The 20269-nt window shown below is 37.3% G+C and overlaps 1 protein-coding gene and 1 pseudogene across 2 annotated transcripts in view; both read right to left on the reverse strand.

Moving 5' to 3' along the window:
- Positions 1 to 20269, reverse strand: part of MCU (mitochondrial calcium uniporter) — a 199257-nt gene that overhangs the window by 17672 nt on the left and 161316 nt on the right. For both annotated transcript variants that reach the window (XM_025850455.2, XM_073878848.1), the window contains 2 exons: positions 4053 to 4223; positions 2834 to 2938 (listed from right to left, as the gene is read on the reverse strand). In XM_025850455.2, the coding sequence (XP_025706240.1) occupies positions 2834 to 2938; positions 4053 to 4223 (276 nt within the window). The remainder of the gene's footprint in view (positions 1 to 2833; positions 2939 to 4052; positions 4224 to 20269) is intronic.
- LOC112807559 (casein kinase I pseudogene) lies at positions 13325 to 15179 on the reverse strand (annotated as a pseudogene).

Consider the following 20269-nt stretch of genomic DNA (forward strand, 5'->3'; position numbering starts at 1 on the left):
AGGGGCGACTGGGTGGCTCAGTTGGTTGAGTGACAGACTCTTGGTTTCAACTAAGGTCATGATCTCATGGGTCTTGAGAGAGAGCCTGTGTAGGGCTCTATGCTCAGCAGGGAGTCTGTTTGAAATTCTCTCCCTCTGTCCTTCCCCTGACTCATGCACTTGCTCTCTCTCTCTCTCATAAATAAATAAATCTTTTAAAAACAGATATTTAAAATTCTACACCAGTGCTATTGAGCTTACCAAATTTCACATTTCAATTTACAATTATTCTATGAATTAGAGACTTTTGACCCTTGCAAACTTAATATTCTTTTTTAAAAAATTTTATTTTTAGGTAATCTCTGCATCCAATGTGGGGCTCAAACTTATAACCCCAAGATCAAGAGTTGCATGCTCCACCAAATGAGCCAGCCACATGCTCCACAAACTTCATATTCTAACTGACATCTAGGGAAGCCGAGTAGTATTCCACAGTTCTGAGATGTAGATAAAGCAAAGAGTTGTTAGAATGATGAGCCAATTACCAGAGAATCAAATATAGTATCTCCCCCTTTCAGTTTCTACCTTTACTTTCCCTTATTCAACTTGGGAATAACACTATTTAAAAACCTAAAACATTCATTTCTGCTTTAAAAACACAGTATTAGACAAGGTGGTTAGAATTAGTGATTGATTAAAAGCCTCTAATTTTGGACAGCATAATATATGTAAGCTTACTGTCCTGCTTATTATAATTTATGTAAGGATGTATTGGTGAACTTTTACAATTTTACTAATAGAAAATCTAAATAGAATGAACTCTCTAGGTAATTCACATACACACACAAAATACTCCTAAGCAGAATGCCCTCAAGGTCTACCCAGTTTGTCACAAATGGCAGGTTTCCTTCTTTTTCACAGCTGAATAATATTCCATTACATGTATGTACCACATCTCCTTTATCCATTCATCTGCAAACAGACAATTAGGTTGATTTCATATCTTCACTACTGTGAATAATGCTTCAGTGAATATGGGAGCGCAGGTATCTCTTTGAGATCCTGATTTCATTTCCATTGGTTATATATCCAAAAGTGGGATTACTGGATTCTATGGTATTATGGTATGGTCAGTCAAGGGATGCCAAACTCCCAATTGTAATATGAGTAAGTTCTGGGGATCTATCGTACAGTATGGTGACTACAGTTAACAATAGTGTCATATAGTTGAAATTTGCTGAGAGAATAGACCTTAAGTGTTGTCACCACACACACAAAGGTAATTATGTGAGGTGACAGAGGTGTTAATTAATCCTACTGTGGTAATCATTTTGTAATATTAAAGTGTATTAAATCATCACACTGTATACCTTAAACTGCTATAAATGCTATATATCAATTATCTGTCAATAAAGCTGGAAAAGAAAGAGCAAACTTAAAGAACAATAACAAAAAACTGAGTAAACTAAGGCCTGTACTTCTGTTATTTTAAAGAGAACTTCTAGTCCAAAAATCAGGGAATAAAGAAAAATATATTAGCATAGCTGCTATGTAGCTAACAATCCCTGGTCTATATGTATGTTCAGTTATTCCAATGTAATAAAGTCTGGTTCAGTAATGTCTTACTATTTAAAGGATACTTTTCCATTCTTGCTTTATTTACCATACTTTTTCTAAGCTAGTTCCATTTCAACTAGCTTGCATGTGGAAGAGAATCTGGCTTCTGAACAACCAAAATGCTACCGCCTTAACTCACTTATTTCACTCAACACAGAACGACCATCTGAGTCAATGGAGGACACAAAATCACCGTGCCTTCCGTCTGAGCACTAACAACAAAGAGGAATAAGAAGAGTTCAGAGAACGGATTCGTCACTTCTGGTTGGCTCGGAGTCAGAGCAAGAAAGACTAGAAAGAACAGGACTGTTAAAACCTTCATGGAAGAGCCGGCCTTGACGATTTTGACACGAGGAATAGGTTAGGAAGAAAGAAAAAAAGGCACCTTAGAGAAAGGTGAGCAAACACTGAGATGGCAAAGAACGGCCTAGTTCAGAAAAGAGCAAAGGAATAGAGGACGGAGGAAAAGTAGACAACATGTAAGAGGGAAAGAGGAAAACTTTTAAAGTAGATGTGGACCAGATTTTGGAGGCCTTCAATCTTCAGGCTTTCACTGACAACATTTTCTACCTTAGACACAATTCTCAAAAGCAGAATTGAAAAGAAGGGATGTCCTAGGAGGCTGGTAATAATGGACGGGGCATTAACAACAGCAGTTAAGTGACAATAAGATCAAGGGCAGAGAGAGAAAAGTGACCAAAAAAGACCCAAATCAAAGGCTATTTTAGAGAGCTATCTAGCATCAGTACTGTGCAGAGCCATATTCGAGTCTGGGATAAAAAGAGAAATCAGTAATAGCGACTGCCTTCATTTAAATTTTTGATATTTTGTTTTTTTTGCATTAACTTTAAAATAGTTCATTAAAATATTATTTTAATATGGACAGGGAAGTCCATAATATATTCTAAAAAGATTCCCCCTCCAATGTTATTAAAATAATGTGACTTTTAGCTTGTATGGAAGGAAGGAGTTTAATTCACGTAGAACATTCATTTATGTGAAAGAGTGACAATATCCAATACTGGTGTCTAGGCAGAATCTGAGTTTCAGTCAGCATACTAGCCAAGTACTCAAGCATGAGGTAATCAATGAGCTGTTCAACTGAAAGAGTTTATCTGGACGTCAGACTTTCAGTTTCTTTGATTATTATCTGCTTCTCAAGGTTATCCAAAGAAAAGCAGAGTTCTTTCCAAAAGCCCTTCCACATTTCTCTGACCTTATCAAGATTACTTTTTACCTCTCTTTGGTGGTCGTACATGATATGTTAAGTCATTAATGACCAGCTTAAAGTCGTCAAGGAGTAGGAGGTCTATCCCTGTTGAGGCAGCAACTCGAACGCCATCTGTGAAAAATTTAAATGTGAAAATGTAAACTTGTCATATGTCCACAATTATTTGAGAATGATCAGGAAAAAGCAATCCTCAAAATCAATTTTAAAAATTATATCTCCTCTTTTCAATTCCAGTTCACTTCTGCCTCATTCCCAAGTTCTATGCTAAATAAAGCTTTTATAATACTGAGGCTTTTTGCTTTGGTGATCATCTCAAGTCCATGAAGATTTAACAATATACTTTTCTAACAGAACTTTATAAACAAGTAAAATAATTACAAAGATCTATAGCTGTTAACTGGAAATCTAGGGTTGCTGGGAGAGCTGCATGAATGTCATGTATCTATCTGTGATGGAAGTTGAGTAAAAAGCACAATGCTTTCTAATGTTATGTACTTCTCAGTATAATTACTGGTTAGTTGCCAGTAATTTGGTAGGGACAGATGATAGGGTCTACTAATTATATTACTAGATAAGATGAAAATTAAGTATATTTAAACTACTTAATGCACAGAAATGTGGCAAATTGTTAACAACTGGTAAATCCAAGGGTAAATAGGTACTTCCTATATAGTCTTTTATGTTTTCTGTAGGTTTAAGATTTTTCAAAGAATGGGAAAAAATTGTAAGGTATTCAAATAAATAAATAGGACAGATGTCATGTCAAATGGGAATTTTCAGTGCCTTATTTCATATTCTTTTCCAATCATATATGTCTTTATTTTGTAAACTTTCATGTGAAAGACAGAAGATCTAAAAAGAAGTCCTTAACACTTCATATCCCCAGAGATAAGGGCTCAACCACTAGAAAAATTTATTTTATGCCTAACGTAATAATAAAAGGTTCAATAGCATAAAAGGTGATTGACTGCTCATCTCTGCCCATGGCATCATATGTGAGGTGCTTCTGAATGAGACTTTTTGTGTATATACAGTCCTAAAATTGAACAATTATACTTTGAGAACTGGGAGACAAATCACTGTCTCTCCTGACATTTGCTAAGCAAAAAAAAAAAAGTGTTTTAAAGTTGAGTGTGGGATTCTTTTGCAGTGGGGTGTGTGTGTGTAGAAGTGGTCAGGGGTGAAATGAGGGTTGGGTGGGAATTAATAATGAATGTGACTGTACCTGGTGAATAGATTGCAACTCTGTCAATTCCCCGATCCTCTTCTTGCAGTTGTCGTAAAAACACACCAACCGAGTCTGAGATAGGTTTGAGTGTGAACTGGCAGCGTTCACGCCGGGATGGTAGCCTCACAGATATCACAGGTAACCCGTTTTGATACACCACTGTCACATCTGAATGAAAAAGACCCATAATCACATGATAATTAGATTAGATTCCATTATAAGTTAAAGCTACATTATTACTATTCTTATATAGGGTCTATTATTACCAATGTAGTTTAAAATATATTTTTTAAAGATTTTATTTATTTATTTTGACAGAGAGAGAGAGAGAGAGACACAGCGAGAGAAAGAACACAAGCAGGGGGAATGGGAGAGGGAGAAGCAGGCTTCCCGCTGAGCAGGGAGCCCGACGTGGGGCTCGATCCCAGGACCCTGGGATCATGACCTGAGCTGAAGGCAGACTCTTAACGACTGAGCCACCCAAGCGCCCCTAAAATATTTTCAAAGGTTTAAGAATATGTCCTTTAGCTTTAGTTGACGATTATTCTGGGAACTGGCTTATGGAAGATCAATCATATGGATCACACAATTTTCACTTTTCAGGGGAAAAAAAAAACAACATGCAAAGGATTATCTTCTAACTAGGTCAGAGAGAAACTTTCCCAGAAATCTGAGGTAAACATTTTGGTATTGGTGAATATAAACCCTAGTTCTACTGAGGAAGATTTTATTAAGTAGCCAGAGAATGCTGGGCCAGGCTCCATAACCTGTAGGAGGTGGCTCTTAAGAGCCATGCCTTTCAAGAATCCCTGGGAAATAACATGTGAAAATACATTAAAAAGTGAGACCCTTACTCAAGGACAGTCAATTCTTATTTAAGGTATAATTATTATTTCCAACGTGCTTGGTAAGTAAGTATTCTCTTATACAATATGAATATATTATGATATAATCAAAACAATTATTTTTCTGTTCTCTTGAACATCATCCTGAGGTCAGCTAGAAGCCAAAGCTCAACTATTTGGGATTTTCTAACAAAAGTTATTAAAGGAAACATAATAAGCTATAAAACTCAAAAAAGATTTTCTACATTACAGCACAGAATTCCTATTTCCTTATCTTTTTCCTCAATAGTCTTGATCGACAAAGCCTTAGTCACTAAAACAAATGTCAGAATAAAATAACTCTTTTGAAATAATTTTTATATGAATTTTTTAAATAAATAAGTTTTGAACCAGAATTTTTTACCTGAGCAACCAAGCATTTATTTTTATTTTTTTATTTAAAGATTTTATTTATTTATTTATTTATTTAATTTATTTATTTGACAGAGAGAGAACACAAGCAGGGCGAGTGGGAAAGGGAGAAGCAGGCTTCTCACCAAGCAGGGAGCCTAACCGGGGCTCGATCCCAGGACCCTGGATCATGACCTGAGCCGAAGGCAGACGTTTAACAACTGAGCCACCAGGTGCCTCACAACCAAGCATTTAAAGATGATAAGTTAGCACTAGCCTGTGAAGGAAAGTAGGCTTTAGAGGCAAATCTGGGATGGAATCCTGGCTTTTTAACTTTGGGCATAGTATATAACTTCTCTGAGCCTCACTTTTTTGATATATAAAATAGATTTAATCCTTAACTGACAGAGTTGTCTTGAGGAATAAATAAACCATTTAAAACACTTAACACACGGGGCACCTGGGTGGCTCAGTCATGGTCCCAGCGTCCTGGGATTGAGTCTCATGTCAGGCTCCCTGCTCAGCAGGGAGTCTGTTTCTCCCTCTGCCCCTGCCCCCACTCACGCGCTCTCTCTCTGGATCACTCTCTCAAATAAATAAATAAAATGTTTTAAAAAAATAAAACACTTAACACACTGCTTGATAGATACATGATAATGTTTATTAGCTTTTTAAGAATCAGAAGATACATTCTATAATGTTTCTAAGTATTCATACCCCTCGAAATTGAAGAGTTGAGAGGAAACATACAGATTAACATTCTGGAGATTCCAAATGCATCACACTTTGCAGTGTTGTAATTATTTACATCCTATTTCCTTGCCTATTCTAGTAATTTATAAGGCCTACAATGTATCTTTTTTTTAAGATCTTATTTATTTATTTGAGACAGAGAGAGAGCATGAGTGGGGGGGGGGTGGGGGAGGGGCAGAGGGATAGGGAGAAGCAAACTCCCCACTGAGTAGGGAGCCCAACTCAGGGCTCGATCCCAGGACCCATGATCCCTGGGATCATGACCGGAGCCAAAGGCAGACACTTAAGTGACTGAGCCATCCAGGCACCCCTCACACTACATTCTTTCAGTAAATTTTAAAAGTAACCCTGATTGAGTCATAGTTTGTAAATAACATAAAATACTTTTATTTTAAATGGACATTTGATGAGTTTTGACACAATAATCAAGATAAAGAACATTTCCGTTACTCCCCCCAAATTCCCCTATTCCCCATCCCAGTTAATCCCTAGGCAACCACTGATCCAATTTATATTTAGCTTTTCTGGAGTTTTTATATTACTGGAATCATACAGTACAGGCTCCTTTGTATCTGACTTCTCTCAACATGATTTTGAGATTAACCCACATTGTTGCATGCATTAGTAGTTCATTTTTATTACTGAGTAATATTTCATTGTATGGATATACCATAATTTATTTATATTATATACATTATATATATTATATATATATTATAATTTATTCCTTTTCCTGATTGACATTTGGACTGTTTCCAGCTTTTATGATTACCCACTTTCAAGTCTTTGTGTAGACATATGTTTTTGTGCTATACTTTTTCTCATCCTTTTGCTTTTAACCTATCCGTGTCTATATTTAAAGTGGGTTTTCTGCACACAGCATATAGTTGGGTCTTACTATTTTATCCAATTTGACCATCTTCAGCCTTGGTTTTTGTTTTGTTTTGTTTTTAAGATTTATTTATTTTAGAAAGAGATGGAGAGAGAGACTGCACAAATGGGGGGAGAGGCAAAAGGAGAGCAAGAGAATCTTAAGCAGACTCCCTGCTGAGCACGGAGCCCGACTCAGGGCCCAATCTCAGGACCCTGGAATCATGACCTGAGCTGAAATCAAGAGTCGGACACTTCACCAACTGAGCCACCAAGGCACCCTCCAATCTCAGCCTAATTAAAGTGTGTACATTACATTTAAAAAAATTATATTTTTAATAAATTTACATTTACATTTAATAAATTTTTTACATTTAATAAATTATAAATATGGTTGTGTAATCTACTTGTGTATAAGTCTTACTACTTACTTTATTGACCCACCTGTTCTTTCTTCTACTTTTCCAATATTCTTGCTCTCTTTTAGATTAACTATATTTATGATTACATTTAATCTCTACTACTGCCTCATTAACTATACCTTTTTATGATTTTAGGGGTTTCCCTACAGATGTTGGTAAACTTTTTCTGTAAAGGGCTAGGTATTAAACAAATGGGCATGGCTGTGTTCCAATAAACTTTATTTACAAAAATAAGCAGTGGCCTGGATTTGACCTATTGGGTTTGCTGAACCTTGCTCAAGGGTTTATAATTTACATCTTCAACCTGTAATATTACAGTTGACTTTCACATAATTTACCACTTACCACTGTAGGGTATCTTAGACCAACACACTTCCATTTCCCTTGCTTTGTACTACTGTTCTCATACATTTTATTTCTACACGTTATAAGCCACACAATACATCATTTTTACTTTGACAACTAATTACATTTTAAAGAAATTTTAAAATGAGGAAAAATATCTTTTATATTTACACACAAAGTTACCCTCTGGTGTTGCTCACTCATTTAGTATATATCTAAATTTCTATTTATTATCATTTTCCTTTTGCTTGAAGAGCTTCCTTAAACATTTCTTGTTGGGCTGATGTGTTGACAATAAATTCGCCCCAATTTTTTTTTAAAGATTTTATTTATTTATTTGACAGAGAGAGACACAGCGAGAGCAGGAACACAAGCAGGGGGAGTGGGAGAGGGAGAAGCAGGTCTCCTGCTGAGCAGGGAGCCGGATGTGGGACTCGATCCCAGGACCCTGGGATCATGACCTGAGCCAAAGGCAGGCGCTTAACGACTGAGCCACCCAGGCGCCCTCCCCCCAATTTTGATAGGTCTGAGGTTTATTTCACCTTCATTCTTGAAGAACATTTTGCTGTGTAAAAAAATTCTAGGTGGACATATTTTTTTTTCTTTTTAGCACTCTAAAGAACTTATGTCTTTTAGTTTGCATAGTATATGTAAGTACATATATATTCTTCTTTATTCCTCTGTACATATGTCTTTTTTCCTATGGCTGCTTTTAATATTTTCTCTTTATCACTGGTTTTTAATAATTCGATTACAATGTTCCTTTCTATGGTTTCCTAAGTATTCTACTTGGGAGTTATTAAATTTCTTAGATCTATGAGCTCATAGTTTTTATCAAATTTGAAAAAATTTTGGCCATTAAATATTTTTTTCTAGCTCTTACCTCTCTCCTTCTGGGATTCCAATTATACTTAAATTAGACTATATAGTGCTGTCTCACAGGGCACTGAGGCTCTCTTCTTGTATTTCACAGTTTTTTCCCTCTCAGATTCATTTTGGATAGTTTTAACTGCTATATACTTCAATGTCACCAATAATTTCTTCTGCAGTGTCTAAATCTGTTGTTAATTCCATCTATAACTGCTTTTCATCTCAGACATTATGTTTCATCTCTAGAAGTTACATCTGTTTATTTTTATATCTTCTGTTTTTCTTCATATGCTTGTTTTCCTTTTTCCCCCGAATATAAAGATCACATTTATAATAACTATTTTAAAATCCTTGTCTGTTAATTCTATCATCTCTGTTGTTTCCAGATCTGTTTCTATTGACTAATTTTTCTTCTGTCTGTTTTCCCCTGCTTCTTCATATGCCTAGTAAATTTTGATTTGAGGTTAGACATCATGACTTTTACATTGTTCAGTGCTGGATCTTGTTGTACAGTTATTTGCATGTTATTTTGATCCTTTCAAGTCCTTCAGAAAGCTTCTTAGGACAGATCTAGATTTCCTTTATTATAGGGCCAAATTTGGCCCCACTTCTAAGATTCAATGAACACTGAATGTTCATATATTCAGTGATGTCTGTTTTCTGACTGGAGGGAAGTCAAATGATTTCTGGCCCTGTATGCACACTAAGAATTATCCATTTTACAATTTCTGGTAATTGTTATTGGAAGTTATTCTAGCCTGGTCTTGTGGTTTAGAATTTAGCCAAGGCCTCAGGCTGTGAGCTGAGGCAATATAGGGTCAATCCTATTTGTTTTTCTTCTCTCAGAGATCACAGTCTGGTCCTTATTGTCCAATGTCTAAAAACAACTGTTTTACATATTTTATCTGGTGTTCTAGTTGTTGACAGCAGGGCAGCAATTCCCATAGCAGTTAATTCTCTCTGGATACATGAATGTTTACATAAAAATTGGAAAGAAGACAGAAATCTCTATTTCTTTAATTCTTCCAAAAGGGTAGTCTATGTTTCCTAAGGAAAAAGAGGCCAAAGATAATTATATGAACTTAATATATAGTAAGTACTACCTAAAGTTTTTAATGTCTAAAGATATTTGAAAATTTTGTCGTTTTCTTCTTCATTTCTAAAAGACTTCTTAGCGGGACGCCTGGGAGGCTCAGTCAGTTAAGTGTCTGCCTTTGGCTCAGGTCATGATCCCGGGGTCCTGGGATCAAGTGCTGCATCAGGTTCCTTGCTTAACAGGGAGCCTGATTCTCCCTCTGCCTGCCACTCCCCCTGCTTGTGCTCTCTCTGACAAATAAATAAATAAAATATTTTTTAAAAATTTTTTAAAAAATAAAAGAATCCTTAGCAATCCAATGTTTCCTTAAAGTCAGAGCCATTAACATGAATATCCCCACTTCTTCTATAGGCAGTAATGATGATGGCATCATAAAATTAGGTGACTAACTTAAATTTATTTCTGTGCCCCCCCCCCATATCTTCCCTCTATATGTGAAAAAAACTATTCAGCCACAGATTTCAAGAAGCAGACAGAGGTGAATTTAAATAAAAGATGGGAGTCTTAAACACAAAAGCATGGAAGATTTCACTAAAGCATCAGTTTCACAGTTTAAGTGCTTAGGGGTTACTATTTTAAAATAACTAAGATAAAGTCAACAGAGAAAATTAAGGTCTTTCTCAGCCACTTTTTACACTAAAGATCATGAAGCCTTTCAAAGGAGTGAAATATGAAAGCTCTGAGAAGCTCTGCATGGAATAACACACTTCAGGACTGACAAACCCTTATTATAATACTGCTTTTGAAATAAATCCCCAGGTCTCCTTCTTTGCCACACACTAGATTGTTATTAAATGTCAGATTTCTTGGTTTGCAACCAAAACCAATTACCCAAGTTCCTCAAGTTTAGCAATATATAAAATAGCTGCTGGTTGTAGCAAAGTCACAATGGGTATTTACAAGCTACTGACAGTTAACAGCTCCTATTCTCTAGAGACAAATATTCTTTTTAAGTGTAAATTGCATCAGGTAGTTCTTTGGTTGGGTTTATTTTTAATCTTTTGCTTTGATTTCCATTTCAATAAAATAAGAAATAATCTAAGTATGTTCTACAGCAGTGTGCTTCAAAGAAACCAGGAAATTATGGGTCAACCAATATGAATATTGAGAAGGAGAATATGACTGCATTTTGGCATAAAAACAAAAGGGAAGGGATTTTCCAGACTAAGAAGAGAAGTGCAAGGACAACAGACATTTGGGGTTGAAGAACGAATTAACTTGCTTGTTTTAGCAACATCTAACGATGTCAACCTACTCCTTCACTTTATAAAAAGTTTTCCTTTTGGCTTCTGTGATTCCATACTCTCCTGGTTGTTCTGTACCTTTCTGTCTACACTTTCTTATTATCCTTCATAGGTTCTTCTTCCTATATTCATCCCTTTTGAAAGTTTCTAAGTGCTTTGTCCTTGTTCTCTGTGCTTTTCAATCCACATACTCTCTAGGTAATCTTGTGTCCTTCCATACTGTCCAGGTACCATCTAAATGCTGATGATGTCCCAAACCTATATTCAACTGTCTGCTGAGCTTCCTGTACACATACCTCAAACTCAAAAAATCCTAAAATTGAATTAATCTTCCTTGAACCACTCATCTCTGACATTTCTCATTTCAGTCAATAACACCATGATTATTTAACTACTGCCCAATCCAGAAAATTGTCTGATATCCCTAACTACTCTTAGAACCAGAACATGACATTCCTCATGTTTAATCAGTCACCATGTCCTTTCATTATATTTTCTTAACATCTCTAATCCTGCCAATTCTCTCTACTACTACCATCTTCTTAGTCCAGGCCACGACCATCTTTCTTCTATCAGCTATATTATAATTGGACTCCTTACTTTATTCCAGCCTTGCTCCTGTTCAAAATATTATCCACAATTAAATAGAGTAATCTTTCTTTTTCCAAAGGAAACCACTCTCTTGAAGTTGGTATTTGGTGTTTAGCATTGCCATCCGTGATATACATACAAACAGGCAGGCAGACAGACACACACAGCTCAATATACCATATACAGTATATGGAAGCCAGCCTTTAAGATGGCTCTCTATGATCCTTGCCTCTAGGTATTCACATCCTTGTGTGGTCCCATCCCACATCAAATCAGGGTGGTCTGTAAAAATCAGTAGAATACAGCAGATGCGATGGTGTGTAACTTCCCAGGCTATGCCATAAAAGACTGTAGCTTCTGTCTTGCTCTCTTGGATCACTTGCTCTGAGGGAACCCAGTAGCCACAAGAACAATTCTGCAGCCCTATGGAGAAGCCAACATTGAGAAGAAGTGGAGTCTCCTATCAAGAGCCAGTACTAACTTCTCAGCCATGTTGTGAGCCACCTTAGAATTGAATCCTCCAGCCCCAGTCAAACCTTTAGATGACTACAACCCTAGCTGACATGGGATTGCAACCCAGTGAGATCCCGAATTGCCCAGCTAAACTGCTCCTGAATTCCAAATCCATAAAAACATGAGATAATAAAGGATTATTGTTGTTTTAAGCCACTAAGTATGGCCATAATTTGCTATATGGTATTAAATAACTAAATATGGCATGGTTATTGCATGTACTTAGATGTTACATAAATGGTTGTACTGTATTCAACCTTCTACAACTTGCCTTTTATGCTCAATAATGCTTTGAGATTTATCCAAATTGAATCACATTTCTGGGTCATTCATTTAAAGTCCTATGTAGAATTTTACTGTAGGAATATACCACAATTTATTCATCCCTTGAAAAACCAGATTTTTTTTGTTCTTTATTATAAAGAAAAAACAGGCTAAAAGAGTTAACAGCAGTCCTTGTTTTTAGTTTCCAATATAAATCTGGCCAAATTTTCTTTTCTTTTTTGAGCTCTTTGTTTCACATTTTACTCCTTATGCCATCTGGAATTTACTTTTGTGAGGTAAGAAGTCAATTTTAACAGCAGTATTTATTGAATAGTCTGCCTTTTCTCTTGATTTACAATACTAATTCTATCACACATCAAATTTCCATATATGCAATGTTTCTCTAATCTGACCCTACAATCTTTCCTGAACCAGTATTTCACTGTTTTGATTATTATGGTTTTAAAAATACATCTTCATATGTGGTTTGGGCAAACCTTCCCCCCTTTTCTACTCCAAATTTATCTTAGGTATTTGTATAGTTTTATTCTTTCATATGAATTTTTAAGTAAGTTCAGCAGTTCCTGTTGGGGTTTAGATTAGCACTGCACTGGAGGTTATAAATTCATGCGAGGGAAGCTGACAATTTTTACAATGTTGTCTTCACGTTCATTTATTTTTATCTTGTTTTATGTCCTTCAATAAAGTTTATTCTTCCTAATATACCTTTTAGTTTATTTTTTTACTAGTATCGTGCCTAGATAGCTTCAAACAATTTATTTTTAATACTCACTTCTACATTCATAAATATAATTCCAAAGGCCCATACACTTTCTCATTAAATTATATGTTAGGCAAGACATAAGATCACCATTTTAATAGAATAAACTAAATATTATTTTGGTGATAGTAAGGCCCTACCTTACATTATTGCAAAATTACATTATGTCAAAAATATCCTTGAAATCTGTAATTAACATGTATAAACAAAACATACTTGCTTCACAATAATCTCAGAAGAATCCACTTAACTATGAAAATTGATCACTGAAATTTTCTTTACATTATTCATAATATGTTAAATATACTAAATCTGTCACATATTAACATCATTTGAAAAATACTCATGTTCAAAACATGTAAATATTTATGTAGGAAATATCTTTCCACAGCAATATGAGAAAGCCCAATTACATAATTATAACTTTAGTAGCTTAATAAATCCAGTTGTTTCTTTTTTTTCTTTACACAGATTTAAGCCAGTAATTTTTAGCAAAATGATACAAAACTGTCTTAACCAAGTAGAAGATCGGTGGTTACAGTAGGCTTGTCAGGGAGCAGGGAGCACCGCCACTGGAGGGGAACCGAAAGGCTCTGGAGCGGGAGTTTGGTTTTCTCTGCAACTGTCTCTCACACTCTGCTTTTCTTCCCAGCCCACGACAACCGAGTCCACGTGGGGGGCCCGCGGTGCAGGCCCTGCAGCCCCTGTGACGGCAGCGCTTTGGAGTCTGTCTGGTTTAGTTTTTGTTTCCCCCACGGGCGTCGCTGGGTGGGCGGCCTGGAGAGCTCCCGGTGTTAAGATTTCGGTTCTAGACCTGGGGGCGCGTCACTAGTAAAGCCATTGTAACAGAGTAGATCAGCCATGCATTGTCTGCCCTTCACAGCAAAAAGGAGAGTTCTCATCGGTGCACCACAGACTGAAGACCACTGGAAGCCACCCGACCGGGAATCTGTAAGGTGGACATGCGGGAGGTGTCTTGCCGGCCTGTGAGATCGGAGGACGAGATGTCGACAGGGGCGCCGCGGTGCAGCCGCATACTCACTTTCCGCTCTCTTTCCACACCGGACACGGGCCGAGGAGAGGTGTTAGCAGTGTGTGAGGTAGGGGTGAGGGGGGGTGGGAGGAGCCACTTCCTGGGTGCCCCGCAGGCGGCCAGAGGCCGTGGGCGGCTGGGTTTTGGGAGTGCCTCGGCGGCTCCTCTCGGTCCCGGCGCTCCCGCTCAGAGTCATCAGCGGCCCGGCTGGCTCCGAATTTGAGCATGTTCCAGTCGAACACGTAGTCATAGGAGAAGCCCTGGCGGTGGAAGAGATTCCTGAAGAGCTGCCTCAGGTAGGAGTAGTCAGGCTTGTCGTCAAAACGCAAGGAGCGGCAGAAATTCAGGTACGTGGCAAACTCAGAGGGGTAGCTTTTACACAGCACTTCGATGGGGGTGGACATCTTCTTCTCGCTAATCCGCTCATACTTCTGCCTCTTGGGGGCTGCCTTCAGCCCCTGCCAGGGCAGAGAGCCCAGACTGAAGTACATGAGCACATAGCCCAGTGACGCCAGGTCATCTCTTCGAGATTGTTCGATTCCAAGATGCGTGTTGATGGAGGCATACTGCGCTGTCCCGGTGAGGTTTTTGTTCTCACGGTAGGGGATGTGCTGGTGGGTCCTGGCATCGGTACTTCTTGGCCAGCCCAAAGTCGATGATGTAGACCAGGTTGCCCTTCTTCCCCAGCCCCATGAGAAAGTTATCTGGCTTCACAACTCGGTGGATGAAGTTCTTCGAATGAATGTATTCGATGCGACTAATCATCTGGTCAGCAAGCAGCAGGACAGTTTTAAGGCTGAATTTCCTTGGGCAGAAGTTGAACAGGTCCTCCAGGCTCGGCCCCAACAGCTCCATCACCATGACGTTGTAGTCCCCCTCCGCCCCACACCACCGGATGGTGGGGATGCCCACTCCTCCCTGCGTCATTTTGTAGATTTTGCTCTCAATGTGGAGCTGAGGGTGTTTGGTTTTGACACATTCAAGCCTGATGGCAACTTCTTCTCCTGCAGCAATGTCCGCACCGAGACAGATGTCTCCGAAGGAGCCGCTGCCGATCTTCCCGCCCAGCCGGTACCTGTTCCCGACTCTGAGCTCCATGGCGGCGGCGGCGGCAGCGGATCCAGCTCACTCCTCCAGTTCTTTCTTTCTAACCAGTAGTATAAATTAACTTTTAAAAAATATTTAAATTAAAACAAATTTAAAAAATATTTAAATTATTTATTTAGGAGAAAGAGAGAGCAGCGGAGGAGCAGAAGAGAGGGACAAGCAAGACTCCCTGCTGAGTGCAGAGCCCAATGCTTGATCTCAGGACCCTGAGATCATGACCTCCAGCGGAAACTAAGAGTTGGACGCTTAACCAACTGAGCCACCCAGGTGTGCCTATAAATTAATTTTAATCACATCAACTACATATTTCACTTTGTACCTCAGGTGAATCAGTATTTGTACAACTGAATCTCTGTAAACTATGTAAAACTATTTTTGTGAAGTTATTATGAGGCTTAAATGATGAAAGTTGGAAAAACACAAAGTTATAAACCATCTTTGAATATATGGTATTATCAGTCTGATGTTAAATAGCCATACAACCTATGTACCTTTTGTTAATTCTGGTTTTTCTAAAATGAATTCATGAAAATATTTCTCATAAATGTCAAAACCATTTGTGCTAAAAGGTCATCCCCTCCTTTCTTTTCATTCATGTACTCACTCTACTGAGAATTAAAAATTTTTGTTGCTTTTATAAAAATGAAGTCCCGTCCCAATATAGTAGTGTAACATTCTTTCCTTTTAAAACCAATGCTTTTGATGGTGCTGCTGTGAAAATAACTTTATTAAACCTTGACCTTTGGCCCACTTTAACTTCTGGGTAGTGAGAAGCAGAATACAGTCCTAAAGTACAGACAGTGGAGTCAGCAGAAAAAGCATGGTTTTGGAATCTCAGCTTGATAGTTCTCAAGTTCTACCACAGGAGACACCTTGAATCCATGGGCACACTACTAAATATAACTGTACCTCAGTTTTCTCACTTATAACGTAGGGGTTCTCGTATGTCACAAGACTGCTGAGAAGATTCAATGAGAATATGTGAAAAAAACGCCTGCTTTAATAGTTTCTCTTGATTTTCATAAAAACTACAGTCTTAAAACCCAAAGTCTAAAATCATAGAATATATCCAATCACGCCTTTAAATCTCAAGATAACAAATCTGACTTGTTCCACTGAGGGCAACAAGAAGAAAAACAGTATATACTATACAAACCAATTCCATGTTTCTTGGTATTTTTGGATAATTGACCTCTTTGAGACACTGAAGTATGGATTCCTTCCTTGGCCCTATTTCCTGAAAATATTCAAACAATTTATACATAAAAATTTCAGATATATTTTATTGCATCAGAAACTGATTTCCTTCATATTGCCTGTTATGGACTGAATTTGTGCCCCCGCCCAGTTCATAGGTGTGACTATCTGGAGATGGGTCTTTAGGAGGTAACTACCGTTAAATAAAGTCATAAAGGACAAAGGACAGGCCCCAATCTGTTAGGATTGTGGATTTATAAGAAGAGTAAGAACTCTCCCCACTCCCCACCACGTGAGAACACAGAGAGAAAGTAGCTATCTGCCAGCTCATGGAGTTCTTACCAGAACCAGACCATGCTGACACCCATGCCTCAGACTTCCAGCGTCCAGAACTGTGAAAAAATAAATTTTTGTTGTTTAAGCCACCCAGCCTATGCTATTTTGTTATGGCAGCCCAAGCAGACTATTACATTGTCATATTTTTAAAATAAATGTTGACAAAAACTAAAGTATTTTCCTCATTTTTAACCCCAAATTAATGGCCATTTCCTATTTTTCTAAAGAGATAAAATTGTATAAATTAAATAAAATAAACTTTAATTCTATATAAAAAACCATTTCAATTACAAGGCTGCTATTGTTTGGTTTGCATAAAGAAGTCACACAATGGCCTGGTTTTGGAACATGGTTAACTTGAATATCATCTTTGCTTTCTAAAAGGTTGTGCCTTTTTGTTTTCATGAAAAGAAGTGAAAATTCTGAGACTTTGAGAAAGATATGTAGTAACAAATATAAACACAGCTCACTTTTGCCAGATGATAATGGTAGGCTAGGTATGTACAAGGAACCTAAGAATTTCCTAAGACTCTTAGAAGTGAATTCATATCACTGTTTTGATGCAGTATCAAAAGAAAAGACTACAAATCCAAAATTCGATTTTAAGGTTTCTGAGTGGAAGTAATCTTCAAAAGCCCTGAAGGTTTTTCAATTCTTATAGAGAAACTGATGCAGCTTTCCATTCATGACCAGCCCCAGGGAAACTTCCTCCATCAGTTGGGAAATTCACAAGGTTGTCTATTTCTAATTACTGTTGGTTAAAGGAGCTCATCATGATTGTTCTATCAAGTTTGCAATAATGACTAAAAGGTCTTAAATTGGAAGTTATGCTCATTCATAAAATCCCAAATATCTCCGAATAAATCAAGCCATAAGTAAACTCTTGTACTAACTTTTCTCTTTTCTTAAAAAGCAAAACTCCTGTCCAAAGTTTAATCAAGCAAAGGAAAATATTCTATTTTGATAAAATCTTCTTCTCATGATGGTGATTACTTCTATGGTAGCAGGCAAGGCTTCTTTTAGGGCTTTTGGAAGAGACTTCAACTCTAGTATGTGCCAATGAAAAAAAAAGAAACCCAATGTATTATTACAATGGGTGGGGCTCCTTTCTTCTCTAAGGCAATATAAATATGCATGTTACTAAGCTTGGAAGATGCACCATCTGTGCAGAGTACCAAAATCTTCCTTAGTGTCAAAAACATTTTTTTTTCTGGTAGTTATTTTGGCAAAGAAATTTAACAATCTTTCCAAAGATGGTAACGACCATTAATGTTAACAGCTTGTCTAATTTCTGTAAGAAAATCTCACATATTTGAGATTTTTCTTGGACTGTGTCAACACGCTTATTAACAGACAAAAACTAGGAACTAACTCCTTAGAACAAATCAGTAGTTTCATCAAGTAGCATTCTGGAGGGAAATGGGATAATTGCCAATTCCTTCAAAACTTCAAATTATTGGAATAAATGATAGGAATCCTAGAATGGATGACATCATCTGAAATTTGACATAAATTTGCTTCTACTCCAAGCTAAGTCAGTTCAAAAATGTCAGCACATAAAACTTAAAAGGTCTTTCCAATTTCACGTGGCAGCTTTTCTTGGCAATGTGAAAATCAATTTTATAGAACCTTTTCAAAAAAGGTTTTTGTGAAAGAACAAATTCAATCACATTTTGGTAGTTCGTAACTGAAACTTCTACTTACAACAAAAAATCCAAACTGTAAGATATATTTAAAAAATGGAAAACTATAAGCTCTTTCAGCTTTTCCAACTTCATACTTAGGTTGGTGAGAACTCTGCCACATTAAAAAACTAAGGCTTCATGTTCTATCATCTTTGGTGATTAGGTGATTTCATTACTTTCATTTCTTCTTTGTTGTCAAGTTTTTAAAAAGTTGGAATGAAAGATAGTAGTGGGGTAGTTTGTGCCCTCAAAATGATGATGACGATAAATACAGAATTTCCAAATGTGTATAGGAGTGGCCATTAATAAAACAAGATGACTCAAACAAATCTTTCTTTTTCCCAAAACTATTTGAAAAGCAACAGGAAAGGCTCTACAATATATAAAGAATCCTTACAAATCAATACTAAGATGGTCAATTTCTTTAAATGGACAAAAAGTTTGAATGCTTTACTAAAGAAAACATTTGAATGGTTAATAAGCACATTAAAAGATGCTCAACATCGGGATGCCTGGGTGGCTCAGTTGGTTAAGCTTCTGCCTTTGGCTCAGGTCATGATCCTGGGGTCCTGGGATCGAGCCCTGAGTCGGGCTCCCCACTCAGCGAGGAGTCAGCTTCTCCCTCTGCCCCTCCCCCTGCTCATGCTCTCTGTCTCTCTAATAAATAAAATCTTAAAAAAATAAAAGATACTCAACATCATTAGTCATCAGTGAAATGTAAATTAAAACCACAATGAGGGGTGCCTGGGTGGCTCAGTCAGTTAAGCATCTGCTTTTGGCTCAGGTTGTGATCCCAGGATTGGGACTGAGCCCCAAGTCGGGCTCCCTGCTCAGCGGGCAGTCTGCTTCTTCCTCTCCCCCTACCCGTCCCTACCCTGCCCCCCGGCTTATGCTCTCTCTCCCACTCACTCTCTCTCAAATAAATAAAATTTTAAAAAACACACAATGAAATAATACTATATATCCACTAAAATATCTATAATCAAGAAGATTGATCCAAATAAGTGTTGGGGAGGATACAGGGAAACTGGAACACTTATATGTTGCTGGTGGGAATGCAAAGTAGTACAGCCACTGTGGAAAATAGTCTTGTAATTTCTCCAAAAGTCAAGTATATACCATATAATTCAGCCATTCCACTAAGTACCTACCCAAGAGAAATGAAAACATATGTTCACACAGACTTATAAGCAAATGTTGATACCAGCAGTATTAACAGTCCAAAATGGAAAACAATCCAAACATCTCTCACTTGGTGAATAAACAAAATGTGAGATTTCCATATACTAGAATATTTCTCAGCAGTAAAAATAAAGGAAAGAACTGAAACACCCACTATAATAGGGATGAAACTCAAGAGCATTATGATATACATATTATAGGAATCCATTTACATGACATTTTTGGAAAAGATTTAATTATTAGAGGCAGAAAGTAGATTAGTGGTTGCCTGAGGCAGAAGGCAGGAGAAGGGACTGACTGCAAAACAGGAACAAGGATAGTTTAAAAAGGGGGTGAAGGAAGTAGTCTAAAGCTGGACTGTTATGATGCTATGACACGATACGTGAATTTTATGGTATGTGAAATATATCTCAATAAAGCTTTAAAAAAAAGTAACAGGACAAAAACCAAAGAAAAAGTTGGGGCACATACTTAGTTTTCCATACCATCCATAGACCTTAGGTTAAGAATTTATATATTATCTATACTTGGGTTGATTAAACAGATGACTGTTTAAGCAGATGCTTAACTGACTGAACCACCCAGACACCTGATTGTTTATTCTTAAACAGGAATTTTCAATAACCTTTCATTACTAGAATTATTTGCCCTTAAATAATTCTTATAAGAAATCTTGTACGTTTTGTTAAC

Source organism: Callorhinus ursinus, unplaced genomic scaffold (genome assembly GCF_003265705.2).
Source record: "Callorhinus ursinus isolate GAN/ISIS: 27379988/994484 unplaced genomic scaffold, GSC_fseal_2.0 scaffold31, whole genome shotgun sequence".
Taxonomy (NCBI): Eukaryota; Metazoa; Chordata; class Mammalia; order Carnivora; family Otariidae; genus Callorhinus; species Callorhinus ursinus.